This window comes from Hypomesus transpacificus, chromosome 7, assembly GCF_021917145.1.
Source record: "Hypomesus transpacificus isolate Combined female chromosome 7, fHypTra1, whole genome shotgun sequence".
NCBI lineage: Eukaryota > Metazoa > Chordata > Actinopteri > Osmeriformes > Osmeridae > Hypomesus > Hypomesus transpacificus.
Genome location: NC_061066.1, coordinates 7,649,353 through 7,668,665, shown reverse-complemented (window position 1 = coordinate 7,668,665; position 19,313 = coordinate 7,649,353). Strand labels below are relative to the sequence as shown.

The 19,313-nt window shown below is 46.8% G+C and overlaps 3 protein-coding genes across 4 annotated transcripts in view; 1 reads left to right on the top strand and 2 right to left on the bottom strand.

Moving 5' to 3' along the window:
* copg2 (COPI coat complex subunit gamma 2) overlaps nucleotides 1-3,646 on the top strand; it is an 11,359-nt gene extending 7,713 nt beyond the window's left edge. The window contains exons 17-24 of the mRNA XM_047022805.1: nucleotides 521-646; nucleotides 1,086-1,154; nucleotides 1,637-1,818; nucleotides 1,914-2,043; nucleotides 2,213-2,310; nucleotides 2,464-2,602; nucleotides 2,687-2,785; nucleotides 3,165-3,646. Of these exons, the coding sequence (XP_046878761.1) occupies nucleotides 521-646; nucleotides 1,086-1,154; nucleotides 1,637-1,818; nucleotides 1,914-2,043; nucleotides 2,213-2,310; nucleotides 2,464-2,602; nucleotides 2,687-2,785; nucleotides 3,165-3,295 (974 nt within the window). The 3' untranslated portion in view covers nucleotides 3,296-3,646. The remainder of the gene's footprint in view (nucleotides 1-520; nucleotides 647-1,085; nucleotides 1,155-1,636; nucleotides 1,819-1,913; nucleotides 2,044-2,212; nucleotides 2,311-2,463; nucleotides 2,603-2,686; nucleotides 2,786-3,164) is intronic.
* A 223-nt stretch (nucleotides 3,647-3,869) lies between these two features.
* On the bottom strand, nucleotides 3,870-11,500 carry mest. 2 transcript variants are annotated; one of them, XM_047022806.1, is made up of 12 exons: nucleotides 11,279-11,500; nucleotides 10,852-11,041; nucleotides 10,450-10,529; nucleotides 10,085-10,162; nucleotides 9,522-9,658; nucleotides 8,157-8,215; nucleotides 7,958-7,998; nucleotides 7,674-7,744; nucleotides 7,263-7,364; nucleotides 6,516-6,592; nucleotides 6,171-6,234; nucleotides 3,870-4,205 (listed from the first exon to the last, which is right to left on the bottom strand). In XM_047022806.1, the coding sequence occupies exons 1-12, from the start codon at nucleotides 11,384-11,386 to the stop codon at nucleotides 4,088-4,090; spliced, it is 1,125 nt and encodes a 374-aa protein (XP_046878762.1). In that variant the 5' UTR covers nucleotides 11,387-11,500; the 3' UTR covers nucleotides 3,870-4,087. The 2 variants fall into 2 exon arrangements, with proteins under 2 accessions (XP_046878762.1, XP_046878763.1); XM_047022807.1 differs by having other exon boundaries at nucleotides 11,297-11,499.
* Nucleotides 11,501-12,201: 701 nt separating this feature from the next.
* atp2b1a (ATPase plasma membrane Ca2+ transporting 1a) overlaps nucleotides 12,202-19,313 on the bottom strand; it is a 35,946-nt gene continuing 28,834 nt past the window's right edge. The window contains 4 exon segments of the mRNA XM_047022473.1: nucleotides 12,202-14,973; nucleotides 17,268-17,357; nucleotides 17,986-18,174; nucleotides 18,700-18,807. Of these exon segments, the coding sequence (XP_046878429.1) occupies nucleotides 14,551-14,973; nucleotides 17,268-17,357; nucleotides 17,986-18,174; nucleotides 18,700-18,807 (810 nt within the window). The 3' untranslated portion in view covers nucleotides 12,202-14,550.

The following is a 19,313-nucleotide window of genomic DNA, read 5'->3' as shown; positions in this document are numbered from 1 at the left end:
CTCCCCTGCTCTGCTCTCCCCTGCTCTCCTCTCCCCTGCTCTCCTCTCCCCTGCTCTCCTCTCCCCTCCTCTCTTCTCCCCTCCTCTCTTCTCCCCTCCTCTCCCCTGCTCTCCTCTCCCCTGCTCTCTTCTCCCCTGCTCTCCTCTCCCCTGCTCTCTTCTCCCCTGCTCTCTTCTCCCCTGCTCTCCTCTCATCTCCCCTGCTCACCTCTCCCCTGCTCTCCTCTCCCCTGCTCTCCTCTCCCCTGCTCTCTTCTCCCCTGCTCTCCTCTCCCCTGCTCTCTTCTCCCCTGCTCTCCTCTCCCTGCTCTCTTCTCCCCTGCTCTCCTCTCCCCTGCTCTCTTCTCCCCTACTCTCCTCTCCCTGCTCTCTTCTCCCCTGCTCTCCTCTCTTCTCCCCTGCTCTGCTCTCCTCTCTTCTCCCCTACTCTCCTCTGCTCTCCACCCTGTACGCTTCCCGTACGTTCACAAGGCAGTTCCTAACGTGTCTGTGCGTGTATGCCTGCCTGTGTGTGTGTCAGGTCTCTCTGTGTCAGTTCCTGGTCTAGAGAAGTCTCTCCACCAGTACACCCTGGAACCTTCTGAGAAACCCTTCGACATGAAGAGTGTTCCTCTGGCAACCACCACCATCGCTGAGCAGAAGACAGGTGGAGCTACACACAAACACACACACGCCCAGCACACACACACACACCCTGCCCAGCACACACACACACACCCTGCCCAGCACACACCCACACCCTGTCCAGTACACACACACATACTGCTCGTGATCCAAGTTTTACTGAACTCCCAACACTTACTCACCAGCAGGCTCCTGTGAAGGCAGTGGCAAAAATATTTGGAGAATTCAGTTCACACACAAAATGAGTCTCTCTCCAAATCCAAAACAAATGAAATGCACATGTTTGAGAACCTTGCATGACTCTCCAATGGTAAAGCATGTCTTGATCATTCTTGGTAGTGGCTAATCTCTACCACTGTTAATTGTTTAGTTATTTCTAAGACCACAGATTTTCTAGAAACTGGACTTACTGTGGATCTAAGAGGACCCCCTTCAAATACTTTAACCCCATTTTCTTTCAGAAATCACTCCTGTTGCCACCAGCAAGCTCCCTGACAAACTGACTCCTTCCCGACAAGACATCTACCAGGGTAAGTTCCCCCTGGATACGCACAGCTCCCAGCACAGCTCCAAGCACAGCCCCCAGCACAGCTCCCAGCACAGCCCCCCCAGCACAGCCCCCAGCACAGCTCCCAGCACAGCCTCCAGCACAGCCCCCCCAGCACAGCCCCCAGCACAGCTCCCCCAGCACAGCCCCCAGCTCCCAGCACAGCTCCCAGCACAGCTCCCAGCACAGCTCCCCCAGCTCCCAGCACAGCCCCCAGCACAGCCCCCAGCACAGCTCCCAGCACAGCTCCCCCAGCTCCCAGCACAGCCCCCAGCACAGCCCCCAGCACAGCTCCCAGCACAGCTCCCCCAGCTCCCAGCACAGCTCCCAGCACAGCTCCCAGCACAGCTCCCCCAGCTCCCAGCACAGCTCCCAGCACAGCTCCCAGCACAGCCCCCAGCACAGGGCCAGCTTAAGTTGGAAATATGAAGTAGAACATGAAATTCCCCCCCCCCCCCCCAACAGAACAGCTGGCAGCTATCCCAGAGTTCCAGAGTCTGGGCCCGCTCTTCAAGTCGTCCGACCAGGTCCAGCTCACCGAGGCTGAGACAGAGTACGTGGTGCGCTGCATCAAGCATACCTTCTCCAGACACATGGTGTTCCAGTTTGATTGCACCAACACGCTCAACGACCAGCTCCTGCAGAAGGTAAGCCCCCAGGCCCGCAGCTGGGCTGGAGGTTTCATGGGGTGTGTGCTGTGTTGTTGTAGGTGATGTTTAACATTGTGTACTGATGTGTGTAGGTGATGGTCCAGATGGAGCCGTCAGAGGGCTATGAGGTGCTTCACTACGTCCCTGCTGCCAACCTCCCCTACAGCCAGCCAGGATCCTGTTACAGCCTGGTGGGACTGCCCCAGGACGACCCCACCGCCGGTACTCACCTCAGAGAGAGAGAGAGAGAGAGAGAGAGAGAGAGAGAGAGAGAGAGAGAGAGAGAGAGAGAGTGTGTGTGTGTGTGAGAGTGTATGTGAAAATGTGAGAGTGTGCGTGAGTTGGAGCTGTGATGGTTTTGATTGGTCTGTGATGTGTTTGTCCTCCTCAGTGTCCTGTACGTTCAGCTGCACCATGAAGTACCTGGTCCGAGACTGTGACCCCAACACAGGAGAGCCCGATGACGAGGGCTACGACGACGAATACGTGGTACGCAAGGGGGGGGGCATGGTCAGAAGAAGCCTTTCAGACCGACGTGTTTCGGCATCAAGCTTTCATCGGAAAAAAAACCATTTGTGACTTATTTAAATAATTAATATTACTGACGAAAAAGGTGTCCTCTTTCCTTCCCCCTCATCTCAGCTGGAGGACCTGGAGGTCACAGTGGCCGACCACATTCAGAAGGTTCTGAAGCCCAACTTCGCGGCGGCGTGGGAGGAGGTGGGAGAGGACTTTGAGAAGGAGGAGACGTTCGCGCTGGCGTCAGTCAGGACTCTGGACGGTTAGTCTCGACGCATCATGAGTCACCTGGGGTCAGTTTGATCCTGAACACGTTGTGCTGACTGGTCTGGTGTGTTCCATACAGAGGCTGTGGGGAACATCATCAGTTTCCTGGGGATGCAGCCCTGCGAGAGATCCGACAAGGTTCCCGAGAACAAGAACTCCCATATCCTCTTCCTGGCTGGTGGGTTTCTGCTCTGAACGATGTTGTGGTTGTGATGCTTTGTGTACGTGTCGACGCTCGTGGTGTGGTCTGTGGTAGGCACCGTGGTGTGCTGTGAAGACGCAGTTCAGGGTGTTAACCTAGCAATGTCATAGTACAGCATCACTCTCAAATACTTTCTAAAGCCTGTGGGACATGAAGTCTTTGGCGTACCACATGAGCTGAGGTCTTACCCCATGTCCTCTTCTCTCCCTACATTTCCTGTCATTCTTCACTGTCTATTCAATTTAAGCAAAAATGCCTTTTGAGAATATAAAGAGAAGGAAAAAAAAACGTATTTGAAAGCCCTCTTCCCCCAAAAAGATATTGAATGTTGACTTGTTTTGGCCCTCTCTCTCAGGTGTGTTCCGGGGAGGTCATGATGTGCTTGTGCGTTCCCGCCTCGCCCTGGCCGATGGCGTCACCATGCAGGTAACGGTTCGCAGCAGCGATGAGACGGCTGTGGATATCATCCTGGCCTCCGTGGGCTAGGGGGTGCTGCTGAGCAGCCTCACACAACAGGCCCACGTGCCAGTCAGAGAAGAAGAACGTGATTTAAGGCTGGAGTTGATCGACAGATTCTGATGTAAATTTGTTCTTTTTCACATTTTCTTTAGCTGTCATCATTGATGTATTAATACTTCTGTACCGGCATCCCACAAGGGACTGAAGCCTTATTTCATGTCCTATCTGAACCCATGCCTATAATCTATATGTGATATCCCCCTTTTGAATAATTATTTCTATGCTGTCTATTGTGTTCTGGTATTTCATCATGTTCCTGATGTACCAAAAAATGGTCTGATCTAAAACAAAATCTATTAATAAAATGCTTACCATCAATGACGTTATGCACGTTTTTCTTATAAAACTAGTTTTATTTGCAGAAATGTTTACACTGTTCCATGCTATATTCACCACAAACACAATGTAGAAATGTAATACTTAGAAAAAGATTATCTGATGAATACCCCACACCTCATTGATTGAGAATATGTAAATACTTTTGCTTAACGTGTGCTGTTAAACAGCTGGATTTTGTCCTGAATAGGCAAAGATTCCTTCCTCCAGTTTTAACAGTTCACATTTATTGATTTATGGAACAGCATGGTCCTCTTCGTTCAATTAAATTGAAAACAATATAGCAAACTGCAACATAACATCAAGTCGAAATATATTGTTTCTTTCAGTGCTGGTTAGTCATTTTTGGTCGTTTATATTTTTAATTTACACGGTAAAACTAAAGAGTCGATGAGCTGGATCGAGCGCGCAAACAGCGTCTGTTCAGAAGGAGTTGATGAAGTTCAGGTAGGAGTTGAGGAAGCCGGTGGGGTCCTCGAGCTGCGGGTAATGGCTGATGTGTTCATCCAGAACCAACACAGTCGACCTGCGGACTAGCTTCCTACAAAAGACGGCAAATACACACCCGTCAGAGCCTTGCACCACCGCTCGGCTTAGTATAGAAGCTATACAAAACAACAACTTGCACTGAGATTGGTTTAAAAAGACCATGTAATCATTGTAACAACAACTTTAAAATGTGGTCAGATATGGCTGCGCTTAGGGTATTGGGCTATCAATCAGAAGGTTGCAGGTTCAAACATGTGTGTTTTGGATGGAAAATGACCAAAAGGCAAAGGGGTTAGCATGTGTGTTTTGGAAGGAAAATGACCGAAAAATGACCAAAAGGCAAAGGGGTTAGCATGTGTGTTTTGGAAGGAAAATGACCGAAAAATGACCAAAGAGGTTAGCTTGTGTGTTTTGGATGAAATGACCAATAGGGTTAGTATGTGTGTTTTGGAAGGAAAATGACCGAAAAATGACCAAAAGGCAAAGGGGTTAGCATGTGTGTTTTGGATGGAAAATGACCGAAAAATGACCAAAGGGGTTAGCATGTGTGTTTTGGATGGAAAATGACCGAAAAATGACCAAAGGGGTTAGCATGTGTGTTTTGGAAGGAAAATGACTGAATAATGACCAAAGGGGTTAGCATGTGTGTTTTGGATGAAATGACCAATAGGGTTAGCATGTGTGTTTTGGATGGAAAATGACTGAATAATGACCAAAGGGGTTAGCATGTGTGTTTTGGATGAAATGACCAATAGGGTTAGTATGTGTGTTTTGGAAGGAAAATGACCGAAAAATGACCAAAGAGGTTAGCTTGTGTGTTTTGGATGAAATGACCAATAGGGGTTAGTATGTGTGTTTTGGAAGGAAAATGACCGAAAAATGACCAAAAGGCAGAGGGGTTAGCATGTGTGTTTTGGATGAAATGACCAATAGGGTTAGTATGTGTGTTTTGGAAGGAAAATGACCGAAAAATGACCAAAGGGGTTAGCATGTGTGTTTTGGATGAAATGACCAATAGGGTTAGTATGTGTGTTTTGGAAGGAAAATGACCGAAAAATGACCAAAGAGGTTAGCTTGTGTGTTTTGGAAGGAAAATGACTGAATAATGACCAAAGGGGTTAGCATGTGTGTTTTGGATGAAATGACCAATAGGGTTAGTATGTGTGTTTTGGAAGGAAAATGACCGAAAAATGACCAAAGGGGTTAGCATGTGTGTTTTGGATGAAATGACCAATAGGGTTAGTATGTGTGTTTTGGAAGGAAAATGACCGAAAAATGACCAAAGAGGTTAGCTTGTGTGTTTTGGAAGGAAAATGACTGAATAATGACCAAAGGGGTTAGCATGTGTGTTTTGGATGAAATGACCAATAGGGTTAGTATGTGTGTTTTGGAAGGAAAATGACCGAAAAATGACCAAAGAGGTTAGCTTGTGTGTTTTGGATGAAATGACCAAAGGGGTTAGCATGTGTGTTTTGGGTGGAAAATGACCGAAAAATGACCAAAAGGCAAAGGGGTTGGCATGTGTGTTTTGGAAGGAAAATTACCGAAAAATGACCAAAAGGCAAAGGGGTTAGCATGTGTGTTTTGGAAGGAAAATGACCAAAGGGGTTAGCATGTGTGTTTTGGAAGGAAAATGACAGAAAAATTACCAAAGGGGTTAGCATGTGTGTTTTGGGGGGAAAAAGACCGAAAAATGACCAAAGGGGTTAGCATGTGTGTTTTGAAAGGAAAAAGACCGAAAAATGACCAAAGGGGTTAGCATGTGTGTTTTGGGTGGAAAATTACTGAATAATGACCAAAGAGGTTAGCTTGTGTGTTTTGGATGGAAAAAGACTGAATAATGACCAAAGAGGTTAACTTGTGTGTTTTGGAAGGAAAATGACCGAAAAATGACCAAAGGGGTTAGCATGTGTGTTTTGGATGAAATGACAAAAGGGGTTAGTAAGCCTGATCAATTTCTCACAGGTTAAAGGATGGAGGTTACCATAAAGGATAAGACGATCCAGGGAAGACTTACTGGTAATGGATGATGAACTGTGGATGGGGGTTGACTGGGTCAAGGGGTCCGTAGATCATGTGTACTGAAGAACAAAGGAGAGGATTACTGTAGCTACACATGATGGAGGAATAAGGGGAAAGGGGGCTGACAGCTTCACACAGTTTACGACATTTAAATCTGATCAATAAGACTATATGTAGCTAGCATTACAAACCCTTTTAGGCATTGGACCTAATCCAACAAATTCTTAATTTAACTATCGTACTTGAGGATTTTTAAGGCCTTTGCAGCCCGCGGTATTAGCCTATCGTTAATGCTAAGAAGCTTATTCTCAGTAATTGTGACGTCGAGACTAGTACTCACAGGGGATGGTGGTGGAGGACAGGGCTTCAACCCATCTGTCTCTGTGTTTCACCCGCTGGTTGATAAACTGCAGAATGCTTTGGAGAGAGACAGGGGTGAAAAATGTATTTAAGCAATAGGCCGAGATGAGAAGTAATGAAGAGAACCAAAACTCTTTCTCATAGCATTTAAAGCTACAGACACAGAAACGGCACGTACTAAGAAAAGCTCATTGTGGGACTGCTCGTAGTGCCTGTAATTCTGCATCAAGGCTGAATTTTGGGAAAGAGACTTCAGATACAGTATTAGGGTACCAATAACGCCTATATAAAAGCATCCAAAAACAACATGCCATGGGACCTTTAAAGATTAGTGTCTCTACTTCTACTTGAGAGAAGGATGTGTGTACTTTATGATTGAATAAGTTATTTGGCTACGCCAACACAAAATGCTTGGCAAATCCGGTGGACTGTTGCCAAGAAACTCAAATGTTTTTCTACCCTAAAGTGACTAATCCTGCTAGCTACTTAGTTGACAGTTGTTAATATAAGCAGCGTAAGCCACACACAGTCTCAGGTGATGTTATTGTCAAATACCAGCACCCATAAGAGTCCACTTGTCCATTCAAATGAGAAAACTTATTTGCAACCAACTGTTGTATGAATATACGTCCATATCATCACATTCCAAATCTCTTTTATTGTTACAGAGTGGTCAAAAAGACAGCCATTGTTCCCCATTCCCTGGTTAGTAAACCACAGTACACACCTGTCCATGACCAGGTTGCCATCGTTGTAGCGAACACCTGTCCACATGTCCCAGTACTCGGCATCTGAGGGCTGGGTGTACGGACCGAACACCTCTGCGATCCTACCAGAGAGAGACAGCAGGACAGCACATGACATGGGATATGGAGTAGCTAGCACTAACAGCTAACCGACATTCCATATATACATTACATTTACATTTAGCAGATGCTTTTATCCAAAGCAACTTCAATATATACGGCTAACAGAACTACATTCAACAAGCATTATGTATAATTTTTCAAATGTAGTAGTGTAGCTTTAGGGAGCATACACTGGAAGAATTATACTGCTTGTGGAAATGCCATATGGAAATTGTTCTTGAGGAAATGGTGTCCTCTCTTGGGAGCACAGTCAAGTATAAGATACTGACCCCTTTGAGAAGATCATGTAGTTGGTGAGACGGGTGAGAACTGTGGACAGGAAACTGGAGTCCTTGAGTAGCTGGATGGGGACCAAGATGGCGCCATTATTCTACAGACTGAATGAATGTTGTTTCTTTGTCTCTCACAAACACCAACATGGGAGACACAACTCTGCACCGTTTCAAACGACTTTGAGACGTACTACACGCTTCCAAAAATAGTATAGCATAGCTGCACGAAATACAAACTTGATTTTACAGTAAAAAAAAAAACGACAGATGAAAATTCCCACCGTTTGTAGCAGCCTGGGGTGATGCGTTTCTGGGAACACCCCTGTAAACAGACACAAAACCGTAACTTAATTTGTTACCTAAATAAACACATTTTACTTCAAAAGTAAACCATACAAAAGTTAAGGTTATAAAAGATTTAGCATGAACAACAAGCAATCTTTTCGTCTTATCATAACTGATCATAAGAAGACGCTTTACCTCCATTGGATAAACAGAGACTGTTGATGTTGAGGTGGCCTGTTCTGTTGTGGTCAGTCCTATGGGAGACAGGGAAGCGGAATAGTCACTATGTGCTTAATGTCCAATAAACTCAAAATATGTTGCAAATACCTGGTCAATGGGAATAATGTATTTTTAGTACTGAGTAATCTTTATTGTTTATAAGACATAATGTAACTACAAAATAGCCTAATTTTAAACAGCCCCTAAGCTTAGTGTCGTAATCGCACCATGACGATAGAACAGCCACCCCAGTAATAATCAGGTAATCCTGCTCAGATAAGTCTCCCAGACTCACAGGAACACAGGGAAATAAACACTAAAGACTTATAGTAATCCACTGAGCATGGAGTCAGGGAAGGCAGAGACCCATTCTATCGGTGCACCATCGACAAATACTCCAGTAAATCAAACACACACACACACACACACACAGAGACAAACACACAGACACACAGAGACACACACACACACACAGAAACAAACACACACACACAGACACACAGAGACAAACACACAGAGACAAACACACACACACACACACAGACACACAGAGACAAACACACACACACACAGACACACAGAGACAAACACACACACACACACACAGAGACAAACACACACACACATACACACAGAGACAAACACACACACACAGAGACAAACACACAGAGACAAACACACACACACAGAGACAAACACACAGAGACAAACACACACACACAGACACACAGAGACAAACACACACACACAGAGACAAACACACAGAGACAAACACACACACACAAACACACAGAGACAAACACACACACACAGAGACAAACACACAGAGACAAACACACACACACACAGAGACAAACACACACACAGACACACAGAGACAAACACACACACACACACACACACACAGAGACAAACACACACACACACACAGAGACAACCACACACACACACACACACAGAGACAAACACACACACAGACACACAGAGACAAACACACACACACACACACACACAGAGACAAACACACACACACACACAGACACACAGAGACAAACACACACACACACACAGAGACAAACACACACACACACACAGAGACAAACACACACACACAGACACACAGAGACAAACACACACACACAGAGACAAACACACACACACAGAGACAAACACACACACACAGAGACAAACACACACACACACACACAGAGACAAACACACACACACACAGACACACAGAGACAAACACACACACAGACACACAGAGACAAACACACACACACACACAGAGACAAACACACACACACAGACACACAGAGACAAACACACACACACACACACCTGTAGAGCAGCTCCAGGGCAACAGTGTCTCCGTAGTCGTGGGAGAGCAGGTTTAGCTTGTGCTCCGCCAGTCCCAGGTAAGACACCAGTGCCTCCACCACGCTGGCCTGCTCAAAGATGGAGTACCTGTGGGGTCTCTAAGGGAGCACACACACCTTGGTTAACTCCACCCAGCTCCATCCGCAGGGGAACACACCCCTTCTAAATCAATCACACGTCTTCCTTGAAAATGGATTGTCAGGGAGGTTGTGCCAAGGGTAGACACTCGCTGATCCGCTCAGTGTGGCGCGCGTGCAGCCCCGGACATCTAAGGGCATCACAGACCTGTTATTGCTCAATTTCGTGTGGCTGAAATCCACTTGTCCCTCTAAGAAGTTGGACGCCGACCGCTAGGGGCCACGTAACTAGTTAGCATGCCGGAGTCTCGTCTGTTATCGGAATTAACCAGACAAATCGCTCCACCAACTAAGAACGGCCATGCACCACCACCCACAGAATCGAGAAAGAGCTATCAATCTGTCAATCCTTTCCGTGTAGTCAGGTGTGCTGAGTGGGAAACTCACCGGTTTGTCACTGAAGCCAAAACCCAGGAAGTCCAGAGCAATGACACGGTTAAATCGTTGATTGAGCGGTTCCCAAATCTGTAAAACACGAAGAAAAAAAAACACGAAAGGGAAGGGTTGGAGTCCCGTCACTGAACAGACCCCGGATAAACTCACACCGTCTCTAACGGACGCCGATGCACCGATGACCACCTGTCTTACACGCTGTCCAAACCTTGACGTGTCACCGTGTTTGGAAAAGATCGCCACGTTGCTCACTTCACCTGTATGGCCACCATGTTTTGGCTCGTCAGTGTTTGTTTTTACGGTCTTTTTGAACCGTGCCTAGAAATAGGACTAAGTACACTACTGTATGAGTGTCTGACCTTGTGCCAATCCAAGCTGGATGTGGGGAAACCGTGGAGCAGGATGGCCACGTCTGAGCTGCCGACAGACCCTGGGGTATCTGTGACAGAAACACCAGGTGAGGAGGGCAGAGGAGCAGGCCATAAGACACACTGCGGTACACTGTTTTGGTGGATTAAGTATTATCTAACTGATATACATTTCATTAATCAATAAGACATTATTACAGAGGGATTTTTAAATATGATTGAAGACTTCAAAACCCTTACTGAAGTTCAGTCCGGTTATTTGAATGTCTTTTCTTGAGGGCTTTTTACAAACCACAACTCACCACATAAAACGTCTTAATACCTATATAGGCCTATTCGTTTTTTCCATTATTTGACAGTGCACGGTTGTAACGTATAGCCTAATGATCTTACCTCTGTAGAAGATTCTGTTGCCTCTGAAAGTGAAGTAGGCGCCCGAGGAGTGCCACTTTTGAAGAGCGGGAGAGAGTTGAGGAGGAGGGATGTGCAGATAGACTGCGATCAGAGGTATGCAGATCAAGCCGACATGTAGCCACCATTCCCTCATCTTCAGATCATCTAACAGGGTGTCGCATTCCCAACTCTGGAATACACGGAAGACAAATTGTGTTGAGGTTGAACAGGAATACGTCGCACCGTCTCACCGTTGCAAAGAACACAACAATCGATCTGTCACTTAAATCGGTAACCGAATATAAATATCCCAGTGGTTCAGAAACCCTTTGCTCTTCTGTGACAAAATGCTAACATGACAAGCAAATCGTTTTTTAGCAACGCTTTTCAAACAAACGTTATGTGTGTCAAAATCATGTATTCTTACGCTGTTTCTAATACTCACGACAGAATCCGAGACAGGGGCAGAGTCTTGCCGGACGTCCGCAGCACCGTTCGGCGTGTCATTCCTATGCGCTTTGTGCGTCGCGGTCATTGTGTACGTTTTCGAACCTTCACCCTGGGCAATGCATTATTGTTTTTCACCGCGGCCTTTATATGTCAAGTGTGGTTTATAGCACTGTGGTGGCAGGGAGGTGCAGAACGGCTGGACGACTCTAGACTACGGGAGCCATCTGTCGGTGAGGAGGTCCGTGCGCTTCTGTCAGCATAAACGATTTCAGACTTCCACCTGTTGGCAAATTTCTCCGAATTTTCACACATTTCAACGCCCACTGTTGGCCAACTGAAGAAAGAAAAATACACACCGTCTCTCTCTCTCCTTTCTCTCTCTCTCTCTCTCTTTTTCCTCTCTCTCCATTTCTTTCACACTCACACAGTATGTTAAATTTAAATGTGAAAGCAGCAATGGACACATTTAGAAGCGTGATAATCTTTAGGCTGGCACAGGCCAAACTCAGGCTGTAATGAGAAAGAACACACTGCTACTTCATTTTGTGGAGCACCACTTTTTCTACTTGAAACTTGTTTTAGCCTTGTTCGGTTTTGTCCATTTACGCAATACGCTTAGTTGATTCCCTACAGGACATCGAAGCCTCCAGTGTCATTTAACTCCTGATAATCTACCTTTACGCGGATCAACTGCCCAATCATGAGTTAAGTCATAATTAGTTAACCCGTCACGCGTGCATTACCAAGTCCAAACACCAGTGGGCAGTGTTACTCCAGTATTGGATGGCTACTCAATTATCTTTCGAGGCGAGTACTGGATTTATCTGGTTTAAGACTAAATCAAAACATATAAAAGGCTTATACAAACAATTTACAATAAATAAACAGCATGGCCCTGTGTGTAGGCTAAATATTCATTTTTTATTTTTAAAAACCATACACATTACTCGACAAGTTTCAAATGTAAATCCAATCACGATAACTATTTAAATTGCTCAAGATAAACAGACATTAAGTACTTTTTATTTCCAAATGTAAAAAAAAAAGAAACAAAAATCCATTAAACAGATGGATAAACATTCATTCCCATTACAGGAAGAAGCCACAGAATGAACTTCTTATATAAATTCTTTATTTCCATTTCTCTCATTTTTTGTTTTGCAATCTCAAGCTGCTTTTTTTAATCCTGTAAAACACAAAGAAAAACAACGTATTCTTCTAAATATTACTGTGATTGAACCAACTACAGAACGTGTCCCTTTATTTCAGTTCCCATTTTTAGGCCAACTCCTTTACTTTAGTGCAGATGAGATCGCTATTCAGGTAGTCAGAATTTTCTCCCAACACAAACCCTTAGGTAGACAAGCTAATTCCCAACATAAAGAGAGTTTGTTTTCTGACCCCTGGCCCGTACAAAAGCCCCCTTTCTCTTTCAAACCATTCGCCACCCTGAGAAAAATATTCCTGTCAGAACAAATCACACCCCTTTTAAATCGTCCCCTACAGAAACGTTCTTCGAAATTTGTGTCAAATCCCCAAAATTCCGGTACTAGTTTTTTATTTTCTTCATAAAAATACAAAAAGTTACAATTTGTTATGGTTTGTTTGTATCAAAATCTTCGTAAGGGACGAGTTAGGAAATAAAGTACCCTGTGCAGATACCAATGTATGCCTATTCCTTTTTATTCTTTAAAAATGCATGTGTCAATCCTTAAGTGTTTCCAGTACATCAGGTGTCAAAATCGTCTACAAACAAATCAAATGCAGCAACATCTTATGACTGTGAAAGGAGGAAAAATACAAACTTATTTTTTGGGGGTTTTAGATTTTTGAAAGGTCAACAAACCATAACTCTTGAGGGGAAATGTAAGTTTTCTTTAAAAGAAAACTTAGAGAATTAAATAAAATATGAAAATAATCCACTTGCTTTTTCTGACCAAGACAACATTTTACTACCTAAAGACATACAATTTGAAGTTAAAAGGTTCTTTCTTTAATTTATAGAATCCTTTCAAATTAATTCCTTTTCAAAGCCTGAGTAAACAAATGTTGATATTGTACATTGGCAGGGACTGAAGTTTCGCTGAGTGAGAAAAACAGATGAGAAAAAAAACAGAAAAGAAAATAAGAATAACAGAAATGATTCTCAATGTGATGATCAACTGTCTTCCAAACTCCCTTCATGAACAAAACTCTCCATGTGAAGAATAAAAAAAAAAAATAAAAAACTAAATCCAAAACACTCCTTGACTCTTTGAATGGATGAAACGTGAAACAAAACTTCACCAGCTTCCGAATGCGACAAAACGAAACTTTCAACTGCTAAAGCAAAGTTGTATATATTTATAGAAAGGTGAATTAACAGACACCCAGTTCTTTTAACCTCTGCTCTATCCTGTCGGAACACTCGCACCCCCCCCCACATGGGTTTGTTGCTATATAAGCCTTAGTGTTTATCTGTTTGGCTAGAAGGTTCTATCTACAAATATGTAACAAATAAAACTTGCAGGCAAAATAGTTCAGTTTCAATAGAAACACCCTTTTTTCCTGAAAATACAGCAGTAACTGAAACAGTCCGCCCATTCCACTCTGACTCCGCCCACGTTTCTCTGCATCACACACCAGGAAGCTCTTTTGCCAACAAACAGAAAAAAAGTATCTACAAACTTTGTAAACAGACCTGCTTTTTCCAAAAACATAAATAATTCAAAATATTAACAGCCAATGAGAGCAGAAGTTTCTGAATGAACAAGGGCCAATGAGATAAATATACAACACCATTCAGATAAAGAGAAGAAGCTCAAAAGGTCATAAGGTTAAAATTCATACAGCTGATCTTCAAGCCACAGTAAGGACCCTCTCCTTCTCATTAAAATAACATAATAATAATACAAAAAAAACAAAAAACAGGTCACTTTCAATCCTAGTTTATAATCAGCCCTCTTTCGCAGAGAAAACGCCTGATGGAGGAGGGAATGGAGGCAGAGGCCTCTCGTGTCGCCAAAGAGGATTTAAGAAAAAGAGACCAAAAAAAAAGGAACAAAGAAATAAAGACCCTTACATTCTCACGAATGTTTGCTTTCGTTTTTTCGTCCTGCAAAAGCTAAGCTCACCGAAGACTCTGGAGGTCTCCTCTCCACCCCTCCCCTCCCTCCGTCTCTCCTCCCTCCGAGGCGAGCTCCGGGAGGGGGAGGGAGGGTGGCTGAGTGGGGCTGGTCAGAGTGCTGATGGCTGGACGAGAGGGCAGGATCAGAGGGCCGTCTCCAGGCTGTGTATGGGGCTCTCGGGGGCAGACGGCGTCTCCGACTTCCCCGCGTCCGGGATGAGGTGGTTTCCGCTCTCCACGGCGTTATTGTTCTGGTTGGGCGAGGCGGGCGTGGCCGGCGAGGGGGGTGCGGCCGGCGAGGGGGGTGCGGCCGGCTCCCCGTCGGGGGTGGGTGACTGGGTGGAGGGAGGCGGGGTTGGCGTGGCGTTGCGCGGGGAGGCGGAGTTGCGCTTGGTGGGGGCGTCGTCCTCGGCGTCGGTGTCGTCGATGAGGGGGATGTGGGGCTCGGAGTCCTCGATCCGGAACTCCGGATGGGTCATGAAGTTGTGGATGGAGCTACGAGACTCAGGTTTCTCCAGACCCTCGTAGGGGGACAGTGTGCTACGGAATGCATTCACCACCCGGATCTGTGGGAGGGGGGGGAGGGGTGGACGGGCTCAAGTCAGTTTCCATGTCACAACATTTGATAACACTCTTACTGATTTTGTTTTAGCTGTAAAGGACATGGGCAAGTTGGGGGCTGGATTTTAATGGGTCAATAGCGGTGAGTTTAGTTTGGGGTGGGTAAAAGAACACAATAAAAATAAACTATAGGATTTGGGGGAAGAATGTTCCTTTAAAGAAAACCGTGCAGGTATGCAGTGATGCCTAGTAGCATCCTGCTTGTGTTCTGGGGTGACTAGCAGTGGTAGTAGGAGGAGTGAACATGAATCCTTGTGTTCCAGGGTCCTGCCCTGACAGGGCACTCTGGACACACCTGGCAACACACCTGAGGTACAGGTGTGCTGCCTCTAACCAGCAGCCCTCAAACTCACAAACGGCCGAGGGCACACCATTTAAAAACAAATGCAAGGGGGCGATAGTAGTAAGATGGTAGTCCTTCAGTTGTAAAATCCTGAGGTTGTCCAATTACTCAAAATGCAAGATAGAGAGACAGGTAGAGAGACAGGTAGAGAGACAGGTAGAGTGTGGTAGAGAGAGGGAGGTAGAGAGAGAAAGAGAGAGAGACAGACAGAGAGCAACACAAGGGACGATGTTCTTGACAGTAACATGATCCAGGGTGGGACAAAGGCTGGACTGGGAGGGTTAAACATGCTCAGGGAGGAGGGGGGGGGAGGGAGGTCAGTTACTGATTATGTTGTGGACAAAAAACATCAAACTGCGGCAGCCAAGCATGTCTAAAGCTTTAGATGGGTAAGAAACAGCACCAGAGAACTACACAGTCACAACTAACCACTTAGACCCATGCAGAGCAGAGCTACCTTGTGTTTCAATAGTAGTAAACCTTTGAGTATAGCCCATGACACATTTCACAGAATCTACAGGAGGAATATGTTGGAGTCAGTGTTGTCACAGTACGTTGCTTTTTGTTTGTCATATTGGCAACAGTGGATGCAAAATTTATGAAAGGTTTTTCGTAACAGATTGATTAAAGTTCAAACTTCTCGTCTTCCCACACAGCTACATACCTAGAGAGACAGGGTGTAGTTTCATTAAGACAGATCAAAATGACAAATGAATTAAAACTTGGAAGCTTAACAATTGCTTTGCATTAGTGACATCATCATTAAACTGTCCTATAATCAGGATCTTTCCAACTCTAGATGAATTCCCAGCAACGCCAGCTTGTCCCTGTCGACCTAGAAGAGAACATCTTCAGATCAAAACCCAACCACCTGGCTCCTCCTGCAAAGCAAAAGTGAAGACCTCCAGCAGGGACCCCCCCTCAGGACCCCCCCCCCCCCAGGACGGCAGGGCTGTCTTGCTGTACCCATCAGACGCTCCAGACATCCAGGACTGTGTTCATGTGCGTGGGCCCAGCTGCGGGGCCCACCACAGGGTGCTGAGGAGCAGGGCAACACCCTGGGCAGCCCTGGAAACACCCTGACACACAACAAACATGGTTGCTCAAAGAGGAGGCATGGTAATGACAGCACACTGTCAGCAGCATCAGCCGAGGATGCCATGGTGCTCTGGAGAAAGCACTTCCTGGTTTGATGGCTTATAGGAATTGGTCTCGAAACAGAATTAGCAACTGAATCATTTCATTCTTTTAAAAATGACTGTTGTTGTTCTTTTGGGGGGGTTCAGTGACCATGGGCATATACTCAAAACATTTACCCTGCTAGGGAGGAGAGCGGGACAGAGCCACGAGTACTAAGCTAGGACCAGGGCCCTGGAGCTGCAGACGGACCACACATGGATATTATCACACTTCACCACCCCCCCCAACCCCCCACCCACAACACCCGCTCCTTAATCAGAGACCAAGCAGAAGCAGAACAGAAAACAAGACAGACTTCAGACCAAGTAGCCTGGTTACAAATACATAGATAGTTACGCATGTAATGTGATGTGCAATTGCGCTTTGTATTTTGGTTTTCTTTTGCATGTTTTTTTTCTCAAGAAAAAGGAGACATTAGGAGAAGAATGAGATCATCAACGTTAGGAACAGAGAACAGTGGAAGAGGGAGGTGTTAGGAGAGAGAGAGACAGAGAGAGAGAGAGAGAGACAGAGAGAGACAGAGAGAGAGAGAGACAGAGACAGAGAGAGAGAGAGAGAGAGACAGAGAGAGAGAGTCATGCACTATAGGAGGAACACACACTCACACCCCACATCGGCAGAAGCGGTGTTGCCGGCAGAGGAAGTAGTGGTAGTGGTAGAAAAGACTACATGTGAAGGGCTAGAAACATGGGTTACATGGTGCTGCTGCTGGCTGGCGCTGGAGGGTTGGCGCCTCACAGCCCCCTGAAAGGAAGCTCCACCCTGGAACGCACTCACTACATCCATCTGCAAGGAACCACACAGCATGACAGCAAAGACCCCGAACACACAGCCACAAGGGAGAAGAAAACAGAGGCAGAAATAAAGAAAAGGCACCACATATTATAAGAATGTCACTCGGATTGAGTGGGGGGGGAGGGGGGTTTCAGATATAAGAAGCAGTTTAAAAGATGAAAGTTTAAGGAGGAAAAAAGGCACTGATCTGAGTTTCACCCTGATTTACAACTTGATTCTCCCTGTTCCCTCCTCGCAGGCTCACACCATGTCCTGGAGACTCACCAACCCTCTCACCAGAGTTAGAACTGCTCAAGCAAACCACCATCACAGACTGAGAGACGTTAGCTTGCGTTCGTTCACCTGAGCCGTCAGTGGAAACACTTGGCTTCAGGTCAGACTCAGGTGCTGTGCCTGGTAGCTTCAGAGCAAACAGAAATACTGAACCAGAGAGGTTTTTCCTGGAGGCACAAGCCGTTCTTACAGAGCTGGGAGGTCAAACAGAGGCCTTGGGGCTGAGAGAGAAGAGGGGGGAACGAGAGAGGTATATGGCTTTGTTTCCCCTTGCTGGTGGTTGAGGAGGAGGGGGGCGGGGGTCGGGGTGACGGTGGGGGGGGGGGACAGCGCCAGGAGCCCCTACCTGAGTCTGGATGCGGTTGAGGCCTCTGAACCAGAGGATCTGCCCTCGTCGCAGCTCCCGCTCTGCATGGTCTATCTCCTCCATCTCCTCCATGTCCTCCAGCTCCTCATCAGGGATCTCCTCCTTCTGGGTGCCGTGACCCGCAGTCTTCAGGAACTTCAGACGGCTGGTCGGTACGGACGAGATCAGCTGGGGGAGGAGGAGGTGGAGAGGAAGAGGGAGGGAGAGGAGGAAAGGAGGGGTGGAGGGAGAGGAGGGGTGGAAGGAGAGGAAGGGTGGATGGAGGAGGTTAAGGACCCACAATCTGCTTATTTCCCCTCAGGGATCAGTCAAGTTATGTCTTTCATGGTTTCTTTCTTTCCGTTATGTCTTAACGTCTTGGACTTAACAACTGAATTCATGACTGAAATCTCAGTTACTACATGTGGCCACATGGGGGCAGTGTGGTACAGCAGTAAGGCTGGTCCCCCTCAGACAGGTGAGGGAGAAACAGGGGTGGCTCTGGAGGAGGGCAGGGGCCCCATGACAACAAGCTTTGACCCCCTTGTGTCCCCCCTAACTGTAGAGTCTGAATGCTAATAAACATGCTATATTTTCTGTTAATGCCTGCTATACAGTGAAGAAAGCTACATGACAACATCCTGTTTAGTGTAACTGGCCCCTCTAACAGTCCAGCGGGGCCCCCAGGTGAGGTCCAGGTGGGCGTGGTCGTACCTGGCCCCACAGCAGGCAGCCGAAGCCCAGGAACACACACCAGAGCCACTGGTCGATGGACAGCCCCACGCAGCTGAACGGCTTGCCTCCAAACTGCACGATGACGATCTGAGCAGGGCAGGGAGACAGGACGCGTTAGAGAGCACGCAGGGAGACATCACGCAAATGGACAGGAGGCAGGGAGACAGGAGGCAGGGAGACAGGACGCAGGGAGACAGGAGGCAGGGAGACAGGAGGCAGGGAGACGGGACGCAGGGAGACAGGGAGACGGGACGCAGGGAGACAGGACGCAGGGAGACAGGAGGCAGGGAGACAGGACGCAGGGAGACGGGACGCAGGGAGACGGGAGGCAGGGAGACGGGAGGCAGGGAGACGGGAGGCAGGGAGACAGGACGCAGGGAGACGGGAGGAAGGGAGACGGGAGACAGGGAGACGGGAGGCAGGGAGACGGGACGCAGGGAGACGGGAGGCAGGGAGACGGGAGGCAGGGAGACAGGAGGCAGGGAGACAGGACGCAGGGAGACAGGAGGCAGGGAGACGGGACGCAGGGAAACAGGAGGCAGGGAGACAGGAGGCAGGGAGACAGGACGCAGGGAGGCAGGGAGACGGGACGC

Excerpts from the sequence above, each read along its gene's own strand:
- mest (XM_047022806.1), bottom strand. The coding sequence starts at position 11,386 with ATGACCGCGACGCACAAAGCGCATAGGAATGACACGCCGAACGGTGCT. Across the intron at positions 11,042-11,278 it reads TCGTGAGTATTAGAAACAGC|AGTTGGGAATGCGACACCCT; the intron begins GTAAGAATACAT and ends CGTGTATTCCAG. Across the intron at positions 6,593-7,262 it reads GGCAACCTGGTCATGGACAG|CATTCTGCAGTTTATCAACC; the intron begins GTGTGTACTGTG and ends CTCTCTCCAAAG.